Genomic DNA, 25,257 nt, shown 5'->3' on the forward strand with positions numbered 1-25,257 from the left:
TTGCAGAAACTAATAAGGCAGCGTTGGACGGTGAAAATTGATTCGATTGACTAAGAGATTTTATAAGAGAAATAATTAAATCAATTACTGAGGATTCCAAAGGCTTTTCATTTTCTTTGTTAATTAATGCACATCCATTAGAGGGTTGGGGAATGTTAAAATCCCTTAAAAATTCTTGGTGAGCAGATTTGTCATATCCTTTGCTAAGTGTAGGTGGAGGCTTTGGTGTAACAAAAACAGTTTTTTTTATATGAAGTATTGTTTATAGCTTTAGGTGTTGAATGTTGATGCTGGGTTGGAAAAGTATTAGGAGTGATGTTAGGTGATGAGAGTAATGTATCTGCATATGAAATTCGAGAGACAGATGGATGTATCTTTGAAGCTTCTGAATAGGAAATACAGTTTTTAGCCATTGATTCCTTTATAGCTCTTTGTCTTTCATATTCTAAACATTTTTTATCCGTTGCAACCTTTACATAAACAACAAGATATAAAATCATCTTGAATAGAAGAGTTATCACCAGTATGTCCTTGACCACATCTAAAACATCTTGGTTTAGATCTGTATTGAGATTTCACATGACCAAACAGACAACAATTGTAGCATAGAATAGTACGATATATATACAAGTCTACAGTAAGAGAAGTGTAGCACATATACACTCGTTTAGGCAAAAACTGTCCATCGAAAGTAAATACCACAGACTCAGTACATTTAAGATGTACTGAGTCTGTGGTATATCGACTTTGGAAAGAATTTGTTTGTCGCTAATGTCTACACATTTGCAATCACTTTCCTTAATATCCTTCTTATCACCACGGTGTTTTCGTCGTCTTTTATTACAGTGTCTGCATATTCTGGGTCGAGCTGACACTCTTTAACGGCCACTAGATGTCTGAGACACAGAACCATCTGTATCCATCGTACTACCATCGTCATTATTGGAAATCGTCACTACATGACCTATATCAGGGGCTGTCCCCCCAGGATCATCCGGGGGGTCCATCATATCATAGAAAAGTGAAGAAAAGAAGACTTACCAATAGGATGAAATTTACACAAATAAACAAATTTACACTTTAATACAAACTAACTACTAAAATATATACAAACTACAACTTATCCGATCAAAATATCTAAATATTTACATGAAATTTAAAAATAAAATGAAAAATTATCAAAATTGCGTGCGACCGATCTTAAGTTTCCCGCCCTTTTTTTCAAAAAGGGGAGATTTTTTTTTCTTCTTTTGGCAATAGCGTTTACTTTTTGCCAATAACGTAAATTAAAAGATTGGGAAACTAAGTTAAAAAAGGATACGGAACACGGGAAAGGATCAGATAAGTAGAAAGAGGATTGAAACGGATATTAAAAATTTCATAAATATACATATATACTTGCTACTTACACAACATTACAAATATTTAAACTTTAATATGATTCTGAAGAATGAAAGATGACAATATTTTATAAAATTTACATGGATACATAATTAGACAGGATATACAGGTAGGAAAAGGAACTGTACTGTATTGTAAGGGTTATTAGATTGTTTCTTGCTTGTCGGTAATAAAAAACATGCTCTCGGTTCGAGGTCTTTAATGCTACTGTTTTAACTCCGGAATACTTTCACTATCATTACGAATAACTGCATGATGACTTAAATACACCGCTCTATTATCTTTTTCATTTTCAGGAACTTCTTCTGCGTGGTTTAATGTCAAATACTCTTTGATTACTTTTGTGTAAGCTTCTTTATATGTAGGGTTCCTTTCGAACCTTCTCTCTAATTGTAAAAATCTTCCATAGGCTATATCTTTGCTATTTCCATCAGGCGATTTTTCATTGCTTGTTTTAAATGGTAAATTTACAACATACCTACCATCTTCATTTCTTCTGTGTGTTTGTTTATAAATCTCTTCACAGAGCCATTCTTCTTGTGTTAATTTTCTGTCCGTGTCATTTTCCAACTCCCACATTTTTTTTATCATGACATCCAAGTCAATTTGATGATGCATTACAATTAAGGGTTGTGTTTCTGTAAAAGGGTCATCTATTTGTCCGAAAAGAATCCAACCCAACTTCGTTTTTTGGGCACATGGCGTACCAGGAGGACCTCTTATAATATCCTGTTTTATTAGATTAGCATATTCCTTGACACCTAATAATAAATCTATAGGTCCAGGTTTGTCATAAGTTGGATCTGCTAATTGTAAACCTAGTATATGTGGCCAGTTGTTCTTGATGAGTGACTTGGATGGCAACCTTGTTGTAATTTGTTTAGACATTACATAAGCTTCTGTTGGCATACAAAAATTAGAATCAAATGTAGAAAAAATTTGTATGTGTACGATGCTACTGACTTGCGTTTGTGTTGAACCTACCCCTGTGATTGTACCTCGAACCTGTCTCCTTTTTAGTTTGAGAAGTTGTGCAGCAAGTTCACTAAGAAAGGATGCCTGTGAACCTTGATCGATTAAAGTTCGTAAAACAACAGTGTGTCCTTCTTCACTGCATAGTTTTACCATTGCTGTTGCTAATAAAGCAAAATTGTGTTTTGTGTTTGTGTTTGAATGTGACGTCATCATTGTACTTACTTGGAATTCACCATCTTCGACATGTGTGTTGTTAGGAATCTGTGGTTGTATTTGTGACACACTGGTATGAGCCACAGCTTCCTCCTGTTTGTTTTCATGTAAAAGACTATGATGGCGTTTGTTGCAGATACGACAGGATATTGGCAATCGACACGACTTAACTGGATGCCCTATCGATAAGCAATTGTAACACAAGTTATTAATTTTTACATATTTGTTTCTTTCGCTTATTGACATTCTACAAAATTCTTTACAATGACACAACGTATGACTTTGATTACATAATAAACATGATTTCACGGAAGGAGTTACATGAAATGCATTCTCACTGGTTGGGGTAACTAACTCTAATGTCCTTAATTTAGATTCCAAAAAGATCTTCAAATCACTCCAAGAAGGTAAATCATCTGTGTTTTGTTTGTAGTTGTATGTCTCCCATTCTTTGTGTGAGTCCTGATCCAATTTCTGTATCACAAGAAATATAATTACTGGGTCCCAGGACTCGGTGGTAACCTTCAAATTATTTGAAGTATTAAGACACTCACAAGTAGTTTCAAGCAACAGTTTGATGTGTTGGGCAGACGGTACACTTATCCTTTTCTGATTAAATAAACGTTTAAGTATTGTACTTACAATCATCCTCTTGTTACCGAAACGTTGTTTTACGCTTGTGCATAATTGGTGTCGGTGACTTGAATGTGTCTTAACAGCGCTTCGGCTTCACCAGCTAAACTTGTCTTTAAGTAGTGTAGTTTTTGTACGTCGGAAAGAGATGTGTTATTATGCACCAAACTGACAAATAAATCGTGGAATGTAGGCCATTCTTCATAATGTCCATTGTAAACAGGCAGTTGTATCCTAGGTAGCAAAACTTGCGATGAAGCTCCCTCAGTCGACATCAAGCTGCAATTCCTCTGTTGACTACTCGTAGAAGGCGGCGTTTCCATATCTGATAACATATCTTGAATATCAGCCTTGATACATATGTACAAGTCTTCAAAGGAGTTGTACTCATCGTTAACAAAATAAGCTATATCGTTACGTTGCACTTGAGTCGTTGTTTTTATTAAAGTTTGATGCGTAGTTATAAACAGTTTCCAATATTCTTTAATACACTCCAACCGCGCTGTTAAATATCCACGTGTAAGCCGAGACTTTGAACATTTCTTTAAGTTAATCTGTGTCTTCTTTAACAAATTAGAAGCATCTTGTAACAAATTCAATAATTGTTCAACTGCAGTAGCCATTTTGACGTAATTATATCACGTGTTGTTTCTAGTTTTGTAATAGAACTTGTAAGAAACTTCCACAAAAAATTCTTCGATAGCTGTTCTGAAGTTTCAACCGTATTACAGCGCAATAAGGTGCACTGGTGTTAGCACTACACGGCGGCCGGTTTCTTATCGCTATAATCTGTTCACACTAATCCGTCTTTTGTTTGATGCACTCGCTAATAATCGGACTCGTTTGGACCACTATGTACTGTATTGTAAGGGTGATTAGATTGTTTATTGCTTGTCGGTAATAAAAAACATGCTCTCGGTTCGAGGACTTTAAAGCTACTGTTTTAACTCAATGTAAATTTACTATGCACTAGTTTTATACAATTATGTATGGGCGACTACACTCACAATGTAGTTTCAACAGAAACATTAAGAGATATTAGATCATTCAGGAATGAGGAGCGGTCGTATAGAGAACATGAAAAGAAAATGTGATCTAGATCACATTTATCGGATTCACATTCACACATGTCAGTAGATACAATGCCTAATCTATTAAGATGAACAGGAGTGCAAACATGACCCAAACGCATTCTTATGATAGAAGAACATACTAACTTATTGCATTTGGCACGGAAAATGAAATGATTGGAATGGTTTAAATGAAATAAGTGGCTGAAGGTTAAAATATTTCCTGCCTTTTGATTGACTAGTTTCAGTCCAAAGTCTATTCCAACAATCCTGAAGGTGAACTATAGGAAGAGCACCTAGATCCTGGCAAAAAACTTTATAAGGGAAAATGTCGCCATCGACCACGGCTTCATTAGCTAGTTGGTCTGCTTTTATATTACCAGGAATGTCGCTATGGCTGGGGATCCATACAAACAACACAGAAAGACCAAAGTGATTGCATTTATTTAATAGATTTCTTATTTCTATGACAACAGAAGAAATGTTTTTTGATTTAAATGGGAACCTATTGAGAGACTGTAAGGCACTTTTTGAATCAGAGAAAATTATTGTTTTTGGAAGTTTAAATAGAATAATATATTCAATAGCCTTAAAAATACCATAACATTCCCCAGTAAACACCGATGTTTCCGGAGGTAGTTTAATTTTCTGTGATATTTTAAATTGAGCGTGATAGACACCTACACCAACGGGATCCGAGGAGGAATGTTTAGATGCGTCTGTGTAAATATGATGGTAATCAACCCAAACAGTATTTTTAAGAAGATTAAACGAAAAATTTGTACTAATATCGTGCTTATTTAAATCTGAGTTAAAATTAATTTCTGGAAGCAACATTAATGCTTCAAAGCTAGTAGTGAAAAGAGGATAATTAATGGATCGATGAATAGGAGCTTTTATGTTGATAAATTTCTTAAAACTATTGATTAGACAAGGTGGTTTTTTATTTGACCAATATGCAGATGAATCTATATGATGAGAAAGTTTCTGAAGTTTGTTATAAAGAGAGTGGTTAAGAAACTGAAAATATCGGAATATAAATTTGTCTGCTAAATATTGACGACGTAGATGTAGTGGAGGATCACCACATTCTACTTGAAGAGCATTGATAGGACTTGACCGCATAGCACCAGAAACTACTCGTAAAGCTTTGGACTGTATGAGATCTAGTTTTTTAAATGTCCTTAACACTACCAGGCTCCAGCAAGAATGTACCATAATCTAATATACTTCTTATAAGAGCATTATATAACAATTTCATGCAAAATGGGGGGGCGCACCCCACCAAACACCTGACAGACATCTTAAAATATTAAGAGTACGCTCACATTTAGCATTTAGGTAATCACAATGTGGGATACCAGTTAGTTTCGAATCTAAGACAATTCCCAAAAACTTAACATTATCTTTAACTGGGATCTGATAACCCTCATAAAATATAGAAATAGGAGGAGGAGTTCTTGATCTCGTGAATAAAACTATTGTACTTTTTTCAGGTGATAGATCAAGGCCATTTAAGTCCAACCAAGTTTTTAAATTTATCAGCGGTTGTGTTATAGAAGAACTAGCTTTTTCAATAGTAATATCACGACAGTAAATTAATAGATCATCAGCATACTGAAGAACATTTACACTATTAAGTGATGATTTTAAATCGTGTGTATAAATATTATACAATATTGGGCTAAGTACTGATCCCTGGGGGAGGCCCTTTGAAACAAGTCGAGTAATTGACTTCCTGTCATCTAGTTTCAGGATTATGTATCTTTCGGAAAGCATGTTTATGATAAAATTTGTTAATAGCAGAGGTATATTAAGTTGTAAAAGCTTACTCTTTAAAATACTTATTACGACATTATCATAGGCACAATTTATATCTAAGAACGCAGCTATTACTGATTTATTATATGAAAATGATAATTGAATATCAGAAATGAATATATTTAAGGTATCAATAGTACTTTTCCCACGTCTGAAACCGAATTGGGATTCACATAATAGACCGTTATGCTCAACAAACCATTCTAAACGATTTTTTATAAGATGTTCTGTAATTTTCATCAAAACAGAAGAAAGTGCGATTGGGCGATGGGCAGAATGGTCTGAAGAACACCTATTAGGTTTCAGTACGGGAATTATTTCTTGACGTTTCCACGTGGAGGGGATTTACCAGATGTCACTATGAAATTTATAAGAGATAAATAATAAAATAAAGCATCATCATCTAAATGAGAGATAAAGGAATACGGAATACCGTCCAGTCCAGGAGCAGAATCCTTAAGCTAAGCTAAGCTTTGCTAAGTGTAGGTGGAGGCTTTGGTGTAACAAAAACAGTTTTTTTTATATGAAGTATTGTTTATAGCTTTAGGTGTTGAATGTTGATGCTGGGTTGGAAAAGTATTAGGAGTGATGTTAGGTGATGAGAGTAATGTATCTGCATATGAAATTCGAGAGACAGATGGATGTATCTTTGAAGCTTCTGAATAGGAAATACAGTTTTTAGCCATTGATTCCTTTATAGCTCTTTGTCTTTCATATTCTAAACATTTTTTATCAGTTGCAATATGGGAACCTTTACATAAACAACAAGATATAAAATCATCTTGAGCAGTTATCACCACTATGTCCTTGACCACATCTAAAACATCTTGGTTTAGATCTGCATTGTGATTTCACATGACCAAACCGACAACAATTGTAGCATTGAATAGTAGGATATATATACAAGTCTACAGTAAGAGAAGTGTAGCACATATATACTCGTTTAGGCAAAAACTGTCCATCAAAAGTAAATACCACAGACTCAGTACATTTAAGATGGTTTTGTCCATCAATCATCATCTTTCGTTTTATTCTCCTAATTTTTATGATTGGGCCACAGCCAATAGGAACAGAAACATTATCTTTTATTTCCTCTTCAGACCACTCAGCTGGTACTCCTCTGACTATTCCTATTCTACTCACAGAAAATGATGGAATAAAAGCCTTATATTTTTCATTTTCTAAATTTTTGTTTTCAACAAAGTCATTTGCATCTTGGTACTTAGAAAAAGAAATAGATAACCTATTCCGGCCTATCCTTTTTAAACTTCCATTCACAATATTTTTAATAGAATTTCTTTTGAGAAAACGACCAAATGTAACTGGATGTAAAGTAACATTATCATCGGGAGATGAATACTGTTTCTGAATGTGTACAACAAAAGGAGCAGCATCTAATGAGTTGTATAACAGCCTTGCAACAGGGGGCTGTGGCTGTTGTGGAGTGTCTGTGTTATTTTTTTGTATGGTCTCTACTACTATAGAAGAATTATTGCAGGAATCGACTTTGGAAAGAATTTGTTTGTCACTAATGTCTACACATTTGCAATCACTTTCCTTAATATCCTTCTTATCGCCACGGTGTTTTCTTCGTCTTTTATTACAGTGTCTGCATATTCTGGGTCGAGCTGACACTCTTTTACGGCCACTAGATGTCTGAGACACAGAACCATCTGTATGCATAGTGCTACCTTCGTCATTATTAGAAATTGTCACTACATGACCTATATCAGGGGCTGTCCCCCCAGGATCATCCGGGGGGTCCATCATATCATAGAAAAGTGAAGAAAAGAAGACTTACCAATAGGATGAAATTTACACAAATTAACACTTTAATAAAAACTAACTACTAAAATATATACAAACTACAACTTATCTGATCAAAATATCTAAATATTTACATGAAATTTAAAAATAAAATGAAAAATTATCACAATTACGTGCAACCGATCTTAAGTTTCCCGCCCTTTCCAATTCAAAAAAAAGGGGAGTTATTAATATGAAAATTGAAACCAAAGAGAATCTAAGTACTACGTAATAAGAGGCGGGACTGCCCTATTAAAAATTGGAATTTAGTATGAAACGTGCAGTGAGATTTGACCTAAGTTTGAAATAGTAATTACAATATGGCTACGCAGTATAGTCCGGCTAAATTTGAAAGTGAACAGTTGCATAAAACGTAGTGGATTTTGGCTATCTCCCTTTTTTACAAGATTATCTATGGCCGTCATCTGTCAATCTATCAATCACTGCACGTATCATACAATCGCTTTTTTCTATGAGAGTTTCGCTGGACACTAGACAGTAGACTGATTGAAACGGTCAGCCTGCTGTTTGAAAAGAAAAAAAATTTAAATATGAGAAATTTGATTGGTCTACACTCTACTCTATATTTTTGTATTTGAGTAAGCAGACCATTATCTCCTATATTTAATATTATGCTCATACCTTTTTTGTGCAAAGCTGCAAGGCAATCGCTTAGAAAACAATTCGTGAGAAATAAAATAGTAAAACCAGCCTCTCTTCTCAATCCCGCTGAAAAGCTTAAGCTCTACAATAAAGAAAATAAAGGATTATTTGGTCCTCTATTAGAGAGCAATAAGCAAAAAAAGAGCCGTATAAAAAAGGAAGGTGAGTGATAAATAAGTGATAACCTTGGTATTTGACTTGTAGCAATTCAACTTTCCCACAGCCTGTCGCTAACAGTAATCAGTTAGGTAGTTGTAATTTTGTTTACCACATAAGTGCCAATTAGACATCATATGACAAGCGCCGTGTGATATAGAAACGCAATATACATTACTACGTTTAATGTAATTTTATCTTTTGCAGCTAAAAATAGATCACATCAAAACAACACACCCAGAGTGCAAAGTGAGAGTACGCAAAACTTTGTTAACGTGAAAACAAGAAATAATACAAGTGTTGAACTATTGAAGTATTATTCTACTGCTGCTTCAAGTTTGAATGCCATAATGTGGCAAAATACTCATAGATGTTTGAATAGTGCTGGTGGGCTATTGAATAACATAATATTTAGGGGTCTTAAGACTTCATCCTGGGTATGTGCAGCTCAAAGTTTTCCTGCTGTACCAGGATTTGAAAGTGATGACCGAATCTTAACTATTAAGCAGCATCAGAATGACTATACCAAGCAATTTCCATCAGTAACTTTAATTTTAAATAAAACAATGACTGAAGATTCTAGAAAAGCACTGGAGAAGTGGAAGAAAGAGAGAATTGAGGAAATGGGCCTAGAAGAGTTCAATCGATTTTATGAAGGTACTATATTCAGTTTCTTTTACTATTTTTTTTTAATGCAAATAAGGAACAAGATCAGCAGGACATTCAGCTGATTACTTTGCAGTGACACTTAGGATTCTTGAAAAACCCAAAAATTCTAGTAGTAATTTATGTAATTTCACTAGGTTACACATTACTGCTTCAAGGCATAAATAGAAGCCATTGTGGTACCCATAATTTTGCTGGCATCCTGTGCAAAGGAACCCCCAACTGGTGGTGGTTATCAGGTTCATAATGTAAATAATATTATTATTATTCCGACCTAAAGCATTATCAGAATAAAAATCAACTGTGATTCAAGGACTTGTAGGAACTGGCTCTTAAATCGTCTAACTTCTGCTGCTCAGATTTTTTTTGGATACAATCATATGATCCTGACATGAAACTTGTCAATCTGCATAAAAAAATCATCAAAATGGAGAACTTGTGCTACACCAAAAAAATTAATAGGTACTCTCGTAAACAACTTTTCTGTATATCTTCTGGATTAAGTTTTCCACATACTGTCTCAGTTAAAAAAAACACGCTGTATAATGCTTTAGGTGTTTGTGTAAGTTTGGAGTTAGTATGAATCTGATCTGTAAAGTTATCATTAAATAACCTAAACGGCATAAAATATAAAAGTTGTGGAACTAAGTAATATATATAAAAAATACATTCATACAAGAATCCATCCTTCTGAATCTTGTTTTTGTGCTTATTATTATTTATATTTTATTGGTTGCTCTTTGTATGACATACAGATAGTTTTAACTACAAAATAATAATATAAGACTTCTGATTTAAGTTCATGATAATATGAATTGCACACCATGATTCCACCATTAACATGACCTTACCAAGAGTAGTGTTATTTTGATGTTAAAAAGTGCCTTTTAAATTAACATTATCTACAAAATGGTTGTCATCATTCCATTAGTTATAGTTGGAGCCCAAATTGAAGATGCTAAATCATTCCCCATGATTGGTTTGTCAGTGTCATGTACTTATATTAAATTTTGATAAACATTTACCCCCTTATTCATAATGGTCCGCTAACTTTAAACAGCGGCTAAGGAGTGTTTTTTTTTCATTCTGACTTAGGTCTTAGTCTGGAAGGCAGAGTGAGAACTAGCAATGTTTTAAGTTAGCAGACTATTATGAATAAGGGGTTTAAAGATTTCTTAATTTAAGGCATCTATATGTATCTAAAATGTCTAGTGTGTCTGTGATTTCTAAAATTTTATTTAATATTCATAACTAACTGATAAAGGAAAACCATACATGCAAAATCAGGTTTATAACATTTCATTAAAATATGCTCCCAAATACGCAACGAACTTAATATTTATGTGTTTAATTTGATTTCATAGTAGTACTAGCTGACCAGACAGACATTGTTCTGTACATAATAAATAAAATACCATTTTTGATGAATTAGTCAATAATTTTTCATTGTAACATAATAATATGCTCCTTGTTGTTATAATGAAATTGTTTCACAGCAGAACTGTCAAACCGCGCGTCAAAAATACTCTCACAGAAAATATGTCCAAGCAAAACAAATATTGGAAATAAAAATAATTATGGGTCCAAAATCGAAATAAAAACTATCCTATCTCTTAAGTTGGACTAAACTGCACTCCATGAAGTAATCCCCATTGAAATCCGTTCATTAGTTTAGGAGTCCATTGAGGACAAACATTGTGACACGAGATTTATATATATTAAGATTAGATTTTTTTTTCTTTAACAGAAATAACAATCAATCCAAGACTCATCCAATTGTTATTTTGAAATTGCAACGATAAGGGGGGGTTGACCTTTTGTGCCTTAATGTTTACATGCAAGTGATAATAAAAATCACTATCAGATTACTCATCCAACAATTGTTTCTCTTTGTTTCTCAATGTAATTAAATTAAATAAAAGTTATTATCTGGATGAAGCTGAAGATAATGTCTATCAGTTCATTTATTGCATAGGTTCTCAATGTGGGCGATAATGCCGCCTTGTGGGTGTTTGAGACTTTTGGGGGGCAGTAGAAGACCCAGAGAAAATTAGGGGGCATTGAGATAGTGCAGATGGGGCGTGGGTAGATTAAAAAATATAGTCTTAAAAGGCAAAAAAATACATGAAAATACTCTAGAAAAAATAAATTCTCAAAGTGGGCAGTGAGCAAAATAAGGTTGAGAAACTAGGATTTATTGTTTGGTGCATGTATATCTGTACAACATTAATAATTCACATGGCACAAATCAAATATTATATATCAAATCCTATATAGAACATATACCACAGCATTCACATCTTTGCCAGTATAAAAAATGTGTAACAAACTGTGACTGAAGTGCAATATCTCTTAAGGATTTTATCCAGACACATTACTATAATAAAGAGGATGTGACAGAGGTTAGGGGGCATCCATTAATTGCATGAGGTATGTAGCGGAATGAGGGGTTGATATTATTCTTATCCAATCTCATTGAGAGAGTGTGGTCTCGGCAAATATCATGTAACTTTTTTGGTAGAAACAGTAATAAAGTAGTTTTGTAATTTACTTTTTTGTTTGTAGTTTACCTTAAAAATATGCACTTAGAAAAAACTCATGTGAGATTAGGTATTGGGGGAGGGGGCTACTTAAAATCTCATGACTAAAAATTGTCAAAATAGTCTCATGTAATATATGGATGCACTATTACATACTATGTTATGTTCGTAACTAAAAGATTTTAATTGATTGTAATACATACATTGAGAATAATAAAAATATTAATAGCTTAATTCTTATTTTAAAATTATTACAAATTTGGCTAATCAAACATGAATCAGTCGGGTACTACAAAAATAACTCTTCATACATAAAAATGAAAATATTCTGTACTGTTAAGTTCTGCTTGGTATTGAAGTGTTTTATTTAGTGATATTTCACCTATTATTTTTGGCTGCAGGTGAACTTTGTGTTAATCATATATTAAAAACCTGTTTTAATTATTGCAACTTGTGTGAGTCACCTTGAAAATGCTGAAGTCAACAACACAATGACATTCTGATACCGATGCCAACTGTTTGGCAAATGATGTTTACTTATTACAATGCAATATACAATATTTTAACATTTTGTTGTTGTATATTGGTGACATATGTTAATTGCTGTGCTAATAATATGTTCTTTGTCTACATTACACTCCTGTCTGACTGTCTCATTTATATAGTTAAAACCAGTAGATTCAATTCAAAATTCGAGACCATTTTATCTGCTAGCCCATTGAATTTGTTATTTTTCTTCTATTCTGTACACCAAGACGATCCCTATTACCAACACTGTGCTGTCCGTCCTTCTGTATGTCAGTGAGCTGAAATATTACCCGATTGTCTTAATGTACACTTATTATAGTATTTATTGCCTCTATAACAACAAATACTACTAATACATAGTATAACTTGTATGATGGTACCCGTTGTGTGCGAATCAGACTCATACTTGACCGGTCTCTTAGGAAGCTGTCATCAAAAGTGAAGGTGTTTGAGCACTACAAAAGTCTGACTAACTATTAAATAATGTTTTATGAATCACATATTCTTGTTTGTTTTTTGGAACAAGGGACCAAATCAGTGTTTGGGTCCCCAGATACTATTTGACCATTGAAATCATTTAAACCATTTCAGTGTAACTATATTTAATAGTATACTTCAATCAGCCACTTACTTGCATTACAAACATTACTAATGTTAAGGTAATGTGAAGGGTTTTCCGTCATTTACATCTAAAAAGATCACTGAATAAATGTTCAAAATAAAAGATATTTGCCTCGCTTGTTGGACGAACGACATAATATGCTTCTGCTTCTAATACCAAGGGTTTCCTCATTATTCTGAACAGAGAATTTAAGATACCAAAGGCGTTCTCCACAACTTTTTTGTGTGGTAAAGGTGGAGAAAAGGGGGTACGGGTCACCTGGTGTTAAGTGATCACCACCGCCCACATTCTGTTGCAACACCAGAGGAATCACAGAAGCGTTGCCGGCTTTTAAGGAAGGTGTACATGCTTTTTTTTTGAAGATACCCATGCCATAACGTCCCGGAAATACCGCACAAGGTAGCTCATTCCACAGCTTTGTAGTACATGGAAGAAAGCTCCATGAAAATCGCACTGTGGAGGACCACACATCCTGCTAAGGTGGAATTCGGCGGCAGGAATCAGGTGAAACAGCTCTTCGGAACACTCCCCGTGATAAATGCGGTATACAGTGAAGCGACGTCTCTACGCAACGCCAAGTGATCCAGGCGTTTAAGAGTTAAAATATACCCATGTAGTGATTTATAAATGTAACATAATGATATTTTTTTTTGTACGTATGAGGTATTGTTATCCAAACTTATAATATACTAGTGGTTGCCCAGAAGTCGAGATTCGACCATAATTTAATTTTTAAGTTGGAACTTTATAAAAGTTTATTTGTCAAAGACCTCTACTGTATATGTGTGTGTATGTTGTGTGTCATTCAAGCAGTAATGTGTGTAATATTTTTTTAAGTAATGTATTTATAAGGCATTTTATATGAGAAAAATACTTTTTCTCCATATACGATTACGATTACGTATTAATATATAAAGAATGGGTGTTAAGCTGATAAATCTTAGTATGTTGAACTGTCAAGTTGTAGCTTCATCACAGGATCTATTTTACAGTTGATGGCCTGTATCTGGGCCTGCTAAACCCCAATGATTCTATGCAATTCTTCCTACCGTGGCTCCTGTAGATGGGGCACCACTTTCAGCCAATGTCATGTTACATTAGACCACCAAGCTTTAGAGTGTGTTATTTGATCGGTGTTAATGAATTTACCAGTGCATACGGTAATGATCGGTGCCAAGATTAAACTAGGGAGAAGAGGCATTTTATAGAGGTGTGTGGGGGGGGGGGGGGGGTGTTATTTTAGGAGGATATTATTTAACGAATTAAGTTTAAATAGTTTTTGTTTCTTTAACTGTATAAGCCCTTAACAATATGTTGTTTTTAAAGTGATAGCCCTCACTTCTAGGATTAATACACAAATAAAATTTTGAAGAACAAAATTTTATGAACGATTCGAATCCCGCATCGTCAATATTTTGCATATTAGGAAATTGACTTGAGATGTCGCTCTGTTATGTTATATCTATTATGTTTTTCGATGCGGGATTCGAATCGTTCATAAAATTTTGTTTTTCAACTGACATACATAATTTTGTTTTTCAAATTTCATAACATATTGTTAAGATTTACAAGAGCGACATCTCAAGTCAATTTCCTAATATGCAAAATATTGGGTTTGAGCAGGTTATCAACTGTAAAGTAGATCTGTAGATGAAGCCACAACCTGAGAGTTGAACAAAGCAAACAGAATTTTATAACGAGGCGGTACTCGAACGGTTAGCTCAGTTGGCTAGAGCACCGGCACGGAACGCCGGAGGTCGTGGGTTCGAATCCCCCATCGTTTATAAAATTTTGTTTTTCAAAATTTTATTTGTGTATAAACCCTGTTTTAGAATTATCTATAAAAACTATTAAGCTTTAAATTAAGTTTTACAGTAACACCAATTTTCTTATTGTTCAGCACAAATGGCGGTTGGCACAAAATTCCATAACACTCTGAAGAACTACTTTACTCAGCCTCAGAGTCAGCTGCGAATCGAGAGTGATGTGGAGGGCGTCTGGGCGTCGGTGTCGGAGATATTAAAACATATATCTTCACCAAAGGCCATAGAGTCCAATGTGGTTCATCCAGTTTTGAAGTATCGAGGGATTTTTGATGCTATCGCTGATTATGAGTAAGTTTTTAAATATCATGGTACCATTAAGACACAGTTCAGAAAACAACAGTGTAGTTTCGAACATAATATATTACATGTTCCAGCTGTCGGAGAGACACTTCTCACTGAATATCAAAAACTCGTTACGCACTGATATAAATGATCAATTACTCACTTATCCTTTCACTTGTTATATCGCACTGAATGCCTCCAGGAATGCTCAGTTACTGAATGAATCAATGGAATAAAAATAAAAAAATCTTGGTGCTTTTTGAATAATGAACGATGAAAAAACATTACGTGCGTACAAAGTACACGTCAGAGGTGAAATTTCTTTCGAAAACTAATTTTTAAATCTCGTTTATATTAATTACCTAATCTATTCTCTAAACCAAACATGTTTTTTGTCAATATTAGAAATTAAAAGATGTTCTACTAACTCGCGGCCACGCGCTAATCCTGCACAATCCAACGCTAGTAGGGATGATGTTCTACGTTTTTCGCGGCTTTATGACAAAGACGTTATGCGACAGAATTGCCATCTAAGTACAAATATTTAACTACTAAACCAATACAGCAACCAATAGCGAGTATTTTTTCTCGAATTCCCTTACTCTCTCTCAATTTTTTTCACTAGTTTTCTCCCACCTCTCGCTCTCATGGCGCTGTGCGTGATGCGACGTTCGTTCTATCTCACACTCTCTCTCTCTCAATCTTTCTCATTTGCTGCCTCCCTACTCTCGCTCCATGACCTATGTGTTTCATGCTACGTTCGCCCTTTTTCACTCTCTCGATCGGTCTCAATCGACAAAAACGCTGCACATCTTCGTGACGCTAATATTTATTTCATATTATTATTATTGCGTTTCATCCGTAAAAAATTTACCCTCATGTGCCTGTTTCACTTCAATAAATAATTTATACAAATTGGCCCCCAAATTCATACATATATATATATATTCATTGATGTCATCATATATTTTGGGAATTGTTTGATATTGCCATTATATTACTCACACACCACTTAAATGACTTGTTAATACTCGAGTCTTTTTTTTAAATGAAAATAAGGGACAAGACGAGCAGGACGTTCAGCTGATGGTAATTGATACGCCCTGCCCATTACAATGCAGTGCCGCTCAGGATTCTTGAAACCCCAAAAATTCTGAGCGGCACTACAACTGCGCTCGTCACCTTGAGACAAGATGTTAAGTCTCATTTGCCCAGTAATTTTAAAAGCTACGGCGCCCTTCAGACCGAAACACAGTAATGCTTACACATTACTGCTTCACGGCATAAATAGGCGCCGCTGTGGTGCCCATAATCTAATCGGCATCCTGCAAAGGAGCCTCCCACTGGAGCCTGGGAGTTAAAAACAGCAGATGGATAGCTAATTGGATTTAATACTATTAATAGTTTAAAATATTTACTTACAGGGATAAGCCTACATTAATAGAATGGAAGAAATCTGACAAACCACGAAAGTCCTTAGCCTTAACATATGATAATCCGGTACAGCTTGCCGCATACTATGGTGGTGTGAGCAACGATCTGAATTACAAACATTTAAATGTGAAAGATGCCCTACTCGTTATAGCCTATACTGACGGATCGAAGGCCGATGTGTATCACCTCTCCAACGACAAGCTGAGGGAGCATTGGGCCCAGTGGCTCATAAGACTTGAAGAGTACATGATAAAGTATGGCAAAGATGCAGAGAAAATTCTCAAAGGGGGTAAGCGTCTTTTTGAATTGGAAATTGGGAGTCTATAAATGATTAAGGTTAGTCTTCGTAAGGATTGAGATGCTGATTCCTGATGATATTGCACGATAGTTTTCATAACATATTTTGTAGATGCCAGACTTACTAATTAAATTCGAAACCATCTGCATTATCAAATGTGTTTTAAGTTTTGTGTGGATATTCATATATATATCTGAGAAAAAATTTCAAATGTTGTGTGTTAAGTTTACTTATGTGTGGTCAACTTAAGAATACAGACTTTTAAACTGGGCGGATACCCCCCAGTACCATCTCATTTCATTTGACTACATTCAATTAAGAGCGGTCCGAATCAAATTAGGATGTCATCCCCACCATCTGAATGTGTGGCGTTCCTCCACAGTGCGGTTTTCAAGGAGCTTTCTTCCACGTACTAAAAAGCTGTGGAATGAACTTCCTTGTGCGATCTTTCCGGAACGATACGACATGGGCACCTTAAAAAAAGTGCGTACAGTTACCTTAAAGTCTGGCAACGCTCCTGTAATTCCTCTGGTGTTGCAAGAGAATGTGGACGACGCTAATCACTTAACACCAGGTAACCCGTACGCTCGTTTGTCCTCCTTTCCCATAAAAAGAAATTATCGACGATCAAGTAGTGTGAGGTATGTGGGGTCTCTCTACATCTTCTACGGTATACTTGATGGGGAGGGCTCAGGCTAATACTAGCAGCCAATTTTTACCAGTGGACATTACGTCAATAGAAATACCGTATCACGTTGATGTGTATGTCATTAAACAACCGCGCACAGCCAATTTGTGAAGCCATCTGCGGGCTGCTGTATTCCAGAATAGATACGACTTTACGATACAACGGTACCTTCAAGTTTAGAGCATACTCCCATCTTACAATCGGCATCTCTCTGACCTTTGGTATTACTGATGTACACGGACAGCTGTTTTTGTTTACTTTGCATCTCTACTTAGTTTTCTCCGTTGGCCCTCTCTTATGTAGAAAACTATATTCTTATAAATATTTGTTACGATCTGGTCATATAAATACATTTTCATTGTACACAATAGCTACAGCTACTGGGAATTTCGATCATTATCGCATGCGAGACAGACAACCTAACATAATCAAACCTGCCTTTTACATGATACTTAATTGGCGCCTTTCAATGCTTACCACCTACCATTCCAAACTTATAATGTATGTCAACAGTAATATAAGTTCTTGAGAATAGTTTTTTTTTATATTCTCTGCCCAATAATGGACATTATGACAGTATTAAAGAATGGATGAATAAATGATATTAAAAAAAATATTTGATGACAAGATACTAAAAAATTACCCTATATTGATAAAAATATTGACACTAAGAAATTATTTTTAAATATAAAGGTATAAATAACAACAATCGGTTATTTTAACTGAATCATGACGTCAAATCTTAGTAGATTGATAAAATTGCAGTATTTTATTGCTTTAAAATAAAGTTTTGTTTAAGTACCCACATTACAGGGTGATATCTGTCATAATGCCTATTATAACATTTAATATAATATTATTTAATTTGTTTCCATTCCTTTTAGAAACGGAACCACGTAAAGATGGAACTTTATTGGACTGAAGAAAAATTCTTACTCAAATACGATGAGTCTCAGATGAATTGTGAAGCAATTATCATCACACATTCATTACTTATACATTTATAAGTTGTTCATGTGTAGGTAGGATATGACATATACATACATCTGCATTTAGTGCTCGACCGTCGGTCAGCGCTGATATCGGTCGAGCGTAGCGCTTATCTGACCATGTTGCGTTTAGTGATCAGCTGAGGGCAAATTTGATTGGGCGTGTACAAAAATGAATCAATTGATAAATTCTTTATTATGTGCGTACTACTTTCGCAAACGTTTACGGAATAAAGGACTGAGATGATAATTATCATGTTTACCCAATTGTTGTAACACGTGCGCGTACGGTTGGTTGCTAGGTCAGCGTCGCACTGAACGCACAAGTTATCACCATATCGCTCGACTGACAATTCTCGTCAGCGCGAAGTAGCATTCCGCGCGTAGCAATTCATCAGCGCTAGACTAAGCGCGGTCATATGTTTTCATTTTTATAGCTACACTTGAACGACGTCAGCGCTGACCGACGGTCGAGCACTAAATGCAGCCTTACAATAATATGCATTCTGTCAGTTGTCAACTGTCATATGGACATATTTTCGTCTTAAAGCACCGATCATTACCATTAAAATTATAAAACACATACTCTAAGCTTGGTGGTCTAATTAAACGTGACATGGCTAAATTGTTGTGTATCTTCCACGAAAGTAGTAGGTACAATAGATTATCCTAATACTGTTTTTGTAACGGGTTAAATATAAGCTGTCTTGAAATTAGTTCAGAGTAAACCACTTACTTTGAATGTTTAAATAGTTTTGTAGCATATATACTTTTGTAACAGATATTTTGGCTTTTCTTGACCCATGACGATGTATTATAAATTAATGTTACTATCCTGAGCTTTTTTGACGATAAGCTTACTATTTTCCAATACATAATATTAGTATTAATTAACACGAACGCAGATTTGCCGAGGATCAATTTATAATTACGAGATTGTTTAATGTAAAGGTAATGTTGGAAAAAGTTTATTTTTTGGTTTCCAAGCCTTGCATTGGATCGCTTGAATTAAAAGACGAGTGGTCGAGATTAACTGTCACACAATTAACTGTCAAATGATTTCGGATGGTTATCGCTCCACTTGGGACCCCGTGCCTTGGAAATATTCAGTTTTTCGCTGTGTGTTGCAATGTGGTCCTCCTTCATACTGACACGTGTGAAAATTGTGTGAAGTGGACCTACTTGAGGTCCGTCTGAGTAATAGGTATGATGAGTGAACAGTCTATCAGTTGAACCCTTCTTTACACAGAGTGCCGGCACATCACTATTAGTTTGAAGAGCGCCGAAGCTAAGGTTAAAACTAATGAATGAAAGAGAGTGTGTGTGTGTGGCGACGCTAGTGAAAGAGAAAGGAGACCTATTGCTGGCTTTTGTTTGGCTATTTTTGTATAATATGAACTATGACTTATTAAGTATTGAGACTCTTACTTACATCTTAAGGTGACAATCGCGACACCTATCAGAATTTTCAGTTGTGTGTTGTGTGTTCACACAACGTGTTGCGTGTCTCGTTGTGAATCCTTAAATCACAGACTGCCTTATCAATAAACGCAATGTAAAGTTATTGCAAGTATAAAAGTACTTCTCCCTGTCATGTAATTCTGTAGTGACAAAGGTAATTAACATAAAAGTAAAAAAGATAATGACAGAAAGTTTTAAATTTGGAATAACTTTTCTTCGCGTTTATTAATAACACAGAGAGAATACAGATGACTGCAAACGTTCAATAGTGCCATTCAGTGGTTTATGTGTCACCTCTCTAAGAACATTCTCGAAGTGTGAAAAATGATTAAATTGTATTTCATGTATAAGACTGGCTTGTATATATGGTTAGGGAAAAGACTTTATACCTTCCTGTTTTCATTTAGTTTTATTTTGATTTTTTTTTATAATTATATATTTTGCTTCTTGTCACTAGTTTAGATATACAAAGGGATACTGCGATATTAGCCTGTTAAGTATGTGCGTTAATGATTTTCCATTCAAATATTTGATCATGTGAGCTAGTAAAACCATTGCCAAGTGTATTTTAAACGAATTTATCTAAAGAGTTACGAAGTATGGTAACTAAATCCAAATTGGTTCTGTAACACAATGAATTTTCACTTTCATGCTAAAGATCATTATACAAATTAAATTTTTAACCAAAATTTTTGAACCATGCGGGACTCAAACCCGCGCCAAAGACATAGTAAGACATGCCAACATTTACGATCCATGCGTCACACGAATTGTTGGAAAAATCTTATTTGTACAATTAATCCCAGAAGTTAAAGACATAATAAAACCTAGAAAATGCCGGATTATATACACGATATAATTATTAATAATTGAACGGAAATATTACGCCGAAATGAAAAAAATAACAAAAGAAAGGCCAAAACAAGGCCAGCACGGCAGTATACATTTTTAAATGCTTAATTTCGTAGTACCCTTTTTTTTAGTAGAAGATAACTAATAATGATAATTTGTTTTTCTATTAGATTTGTAGTTGTTATGATGAATATCGGTAACTTTTAATTAAGGATTTTGTCAATAGTAATATGCGCTATAAAAATAATTATTTCTCTATTATCTCAAATGCTTCTTATTTAGTTTTAATATAACTTTATAATAAACGCCAAAATAGGATTTTACTAGTCAGTAAATCTTGTTGATATCATTACTTTTAAGCATTTATTAGTATCCGTTGCTTATTGATGTGTCTTTTGTACTTATAATAAATGATGCGACACTGATTGGTCTTTTATTTCTCTTACAGAAATATAAAACACGAATTATTACCACATCATCAGCAGAAGACGTCCACTGCTGGACAAAGGACTCCCCCAAAGATTTCCACGACGATCGGTCCGGCGCTGCCCTCATCCAACGTATTCCGGCGATCTTGACCAGGTCGTCGGTCTATCTGGTGAGGGCCTACTAATACTGCGTCTTTCGATACGTGGTCGCCATTTAAGGACTTTACTGCCCCAACGGCCATCTGTTCGTCGAACTATGTGCCCTGCCCACTGCCACTTCCGTTTCGCAATCTTAAAATAATATAAACTGGCAAAACGTGAATTTGTGAGCTGACACTAAGGCTTGGTATCGTTTATACGGTATACAGTATGGTCTGCATACCTATGAAATAAATAAAAATATAAGTAATACTAGTCCACAGAACTATAGCAAAATTTATTATTTAATTAAAAACTTTAAATTGAAAAAGTGAAATTTTCAAACAAAATAAATATACTAAGAATTAGCAGTACTGTTTAGACGACGTACATTGACCTCTGGATCGTCGGCTTCACCTTTGTTTGTTTGATTATTTGCGACGAAATAAAAATTCTCTATGTTCTTAATTTAATTTACAGTTCAGTTCAGGTATAACTGAACTGAACTGTAAATTCAATATTGTGCATCTTGTTTAATATAAAAAAAACTCATCCGTATTCGCAAACGTTCAGGTCAATGAAAAAATAAATGTTAAATTCTCCGTAAAAGCAATAACAATTAACAAACTTAAAAACACAATTTACACATGTACACACATACAGTACTAGACAGTGTCCATTTCTGCTTGATTCCTTCGAAAGGCAAACACATAATCTATTCGCCCAGAAGACTCGCGATACACCGGTCACTGATGAGTGATGTGGTGAACATTCAAATAACGAAAAAAAATAAGTCTTTAATAGGGAATGCCTCACAATTATAGTCTATCGATACTTTTTTACCAGATTATTTAGCATCCATTACGAAATACCTACCCAAGGATAGGATACAACTATTTTTGTGTTATTCGAATGTTATTATAATTTTAACAAATTATAAATTTAATGAACTTCTAGCAAGTATTTTTTTTTGATTTAACTTACGAAACTTCTGTTTTGTGAGGTGTGGGTAACTTGGTAAAGGGGTTTTTTGATGTGCGTCATGCTGTCGTCCTATGACTACAGTACGATCGGACCAGACTCGTTCGGATTAAGTTCCTCACTCGCACAGAATAATGAAAGAATAATAATAAATATAGGTAGGTGTGTTTGTTGGGGAGGATATCTGGTGTCAGCGTTTCGGCAATTTCAAGGGTAAGGTGTACTCTCTGGCTGCGAGTAGATTATGAAGACCACGTCCGGTCATGTCTACAGGTCATCTGGAAGGTGTCAAGGAAGCCAAATTGGCTTCAATGAAGCTAGGGGTCATTAATAGATCACGGTAATACTTCAAGCTGACCTAGATTCTAGCGCTCTCCAAAAGCGCAGGAACACCAGATACTGCCTGTATTGTTGTAACCTCTGGTCGGACGCACCCCAGTATCAGCTAGAACCTATTGCCCGCGTGCAACGCCTATGCGTTGAGCAGCTATCTGCTCGAATTGTCGGGGATCCAGTGCTCTATGAACGGCTAGATCATTTGGCGTTGCTGGGAGTTTCCGAACAACTGCTTGACCTGATTCCTGCCGCCGAATTCCACTTTTGCACGACTCGCCACAAATTACGATATCATCTCCACCATCAGGATGTCAGGCGTTCCCTTTCATCTTTAAAATCAGCCTGTACACCTTTCTAAAAGCCCGGAAGTGCTCCTGTGATTCCTTTGGTGTTGTAAGAGAATGTGGGCGACGGTGATCAATTAACATCAGGGGTCCTGTACGCTCATTTGTCCGTTTAATAAAACCTAAGTAGCCACGGGTAAGTTGATACGGTTTTTAAAAATTAGATTGCTTTGTATTACATAACATGTAAGACATTAAAAAACGTTATTGTTTATTTCTCCTCTGTTTATAATTATTATCTGTTTACTACTTAAACAAAAAAATAATAATTTAAATAAATTTTATTTTATTAAATACATTAAGTATTTAAGTTTAAGTAATTTAGTAAGCGTAGTGTTTTAACGTTTTTTACGATATTTCTAGAAACACTGTGCGCTAAGTATTTAAAGTTAAATAGCGTTTGAAATCGGGTATTATTTCCTTTAAAAGAAGCTATTTATCGATAGTTTGCGCCCTACCCTAAGCCCGTCCGCGTTCTTTCACTTTAGCACGGTCCGTACGTTTGAAGTCACCGCGAGAAGCGAACAGGCAACATCGCTTGTGTTCTATCCGACAAACGACCAGCGTCTCTGAACTTGAAGCACGCGGGATGGCAACATCGCATTTTGATGTGCAAAGAGATTCATTGAGTGTTGACCCAGTGACCTCGTGACTCGATTGTACAATGTACAGCATGTTAATATTCGCTCTAAATTAAAAGTCTACTTTTTGACCGATTTTTTCCATGTTTTGTATATCGGCAGCAATTGTTATTTAGAGACAGAGCGTTTGGCGATTAAATAAAACAACTGCTTGACTGTGAGGAATATGTGGAAGATATATGATTTATTAAAAAGTTACATGATATATATACAAAATCCTTAAAACTAGTTACCCAATCACAATTAATATTTACTTAAAAAATATTTACAAGTTCAGAAAATACACACCAATACTAAAGCTTACATTTCAACCAATATTCAAATTCAAAAACACTATTCATGTAGGTCACAAAAATGACACTTATGAATGTCAAAAAAAAATATATAAATATTGTTTCTTATTGAATTTACCGCTACTTCGTAAAGGGTTGAGCTAATGAGAAGCGCGGTTGAGATCGATTGTGGAGAATATTGTTTTACCAGACAGATGATGGGTGAAGTTCTTGACTCTCGGCACTGGATAACGATCGGGTTTGGTTATGCTGTTCAATCGTCTATAATCACCGCATACCCGTATATCGCCATTCTTCTTAGGTACTATATGGAGTGGTGAAGACCATGGACTTTTACTCGGTCTGCAGAGTCCTTGTTGCATCATGTTTTCAAATTCTTTCTTCACTATTTCATAACGATGAGGTGGAATGGGACGAGCACTGCAATGTAATGGAGGTCCTTGTGTTTCAATATAATGTTCCACGTTAATTTTTGGCGATAACTGCATCGATGTTAATCTCGTGGTACCGGGGAATTCGGCGAGTATCGCGTGGTTCGGGGCCTGTATATCGATACTTCGTATTGTGGGTGAGGTCGTTGACATTATTGGCGCGTTAATTTTAAGACTTGTGACGGCATCAATTAATCTTCGATTTTTTAAGTCTACGATAAGTTGATGGTGGTTGAGAAAATCGGCACCTAATATTGGTTTCGTGACGCCAGCTACAATAAACTTCCACTTGTATGGTCGACGGAGGTTGAGATCGAGTTCTAATGTTTTCTCACCATAAGTTGAAATTGTGTTGTTTTCAGCGTACAATTTAAATGGTAGAGGCGTTGCTTTCAGGCCTAGTTTTCTTGGTAGGACGGATATATTAGCACCGGTATCTACTAAGAATGACATCTTTGTTTTCTTGTCTGTGACAAAAAGGCGGTATGAAGTGTGAAGGACGCCGGGTTCCGCCGCAGCTAACGTCCGTTCTAGTTTCCCGATGGCTCTTTCTTGAAGCTGCAGGGCGTAGTACAACGTCGTGCTTCACTACCAAATCGGCGATGGTAATAACAGTAAAGTGTTGGTGAGCTATTGAGTGAGATGACGAGCGAAATTGGTGGCGATGATAGTGTTGAGATGGCCTTGACTTGAGTACGGCGACTTCTAGTGATAGTTTTCATATCTCGTTAATAAGGAATT

The 25,257-nt window shown here is 35.3% G+C and overlaps 2 protein-coding genes across 4 annotated transcripts; one reads left to right on the forward strand and one right to left on the reverse strand.

Moving 5' to 3' along the window:
* Nucleotides 1-1,585: 1,585 nt before the first annotated feature.
* On the reverse strand, nucleotides 1,586-4,144 carry LOC126966680 (uncharacterized). The gene is made up of 2 exons (XM_050810832.1): nucleotides 3,232-4,144; nucleotides 1,586-3,111 (listed from the first exon to the last, which is right to left on the reverse strand). The coding sequence occupies exons 1-2, from the start codon at nucleotides 3,235-3,237 to the stop codon at nucleotides 1,606-1,608; spliced, it is 1,512 nt and encodes a 503-aa protein (XP_050666789.1). The 5' UTR covers nucleotides 3,238-4,144; the 3' UTR covers nucleotides 1,586-1,605.
* A 4,323-nt stretch (nucleotides 4,145-8,467) lies between these two features.
* Nucleotides 8,468-21,349, forward strand: LOC126966681 (mitochondrial genome maintenance exonuclease 1-like). Of its 3 annotated transcripts, none has more exons than XM_050810833.1 (5): nucleotides 8,468-8,744; nucleotides 8,946-9,395; nucleotides 14,995-15,208; nucleotides 16,627-16,972; nucleotides 18,507-21,349. In XM_050810833.1, the coding sequence occupies exons 1-4, from the start codon at nucleotides 8,552-8,554 to the stop codon at nucleotides 16,961-16,963; spliced, it is 1,194 nt and encodes a 397-aa protein (XP_050666790.1). In that variant the 5' UTR covers nucleotides 8,468-8,551; the 3' UTR covers nucleotides 16,964-16,972; nucleotides 18,507-21,349. The 3 variants fall into 3 exon arrangements, with proteins under 3 accessions (XP_050666790.1, XP_050666791.1, XP_050666792.1); XM_050810834.1 differs by having other exon boundaries at nucleotides 8,484-8,744; nucleotides 16,627-16,925; XM_050810835.1 differs by lacking the exon at nucleotides 8,468-8,744 and adding an exon at nucleotides 8,816-8,830 and having other exon boundaries at nucleotides 16,627-16,925.
* Nucleotides 21,350-25,257: the final 3,908 nt, after the last annotated feature.

The sequence above is a fragment of the Leptidea sinapis genome, chromosome 11 (genome assembly GCF_905404315.1).
Source record: "Leptidea sinapis chromosome 11, ilLepSina1.1, whole genome shotgun sequence".
Taxonomy (NCBI): domain Eukaryota; kingdom Metazoa; phylum Arthropoda; class Insecta; order Lepidoptera; family Pieridae; genus Leptidea; species Leptidea sinapis.

Bases quoted from the DNA above. Each gene is read 5' to 3' on its own strand.
- LOC126966681 (XM_050810833.1), top strand. From the start codon at position 8,552: ATGCTCATACCTTTTTTGTGCAAAGCTGCAAGGCAATCGCTTAGAAAA. The intron at 8,745-8,945 runs GTGAGTGATAAA...TATCTTTTGCAG, and splicing joins GAGCCGTATAAAAAAGGAAG to CTAAAAATAGATCACATCAA. The intron at 15,209-16,626 runs GTAAGTTTTTAA...ATTTACTTACAG, and splicing joins GATGCTATCGCTGATTATGA to GGATAAGCCTACATTAATAG.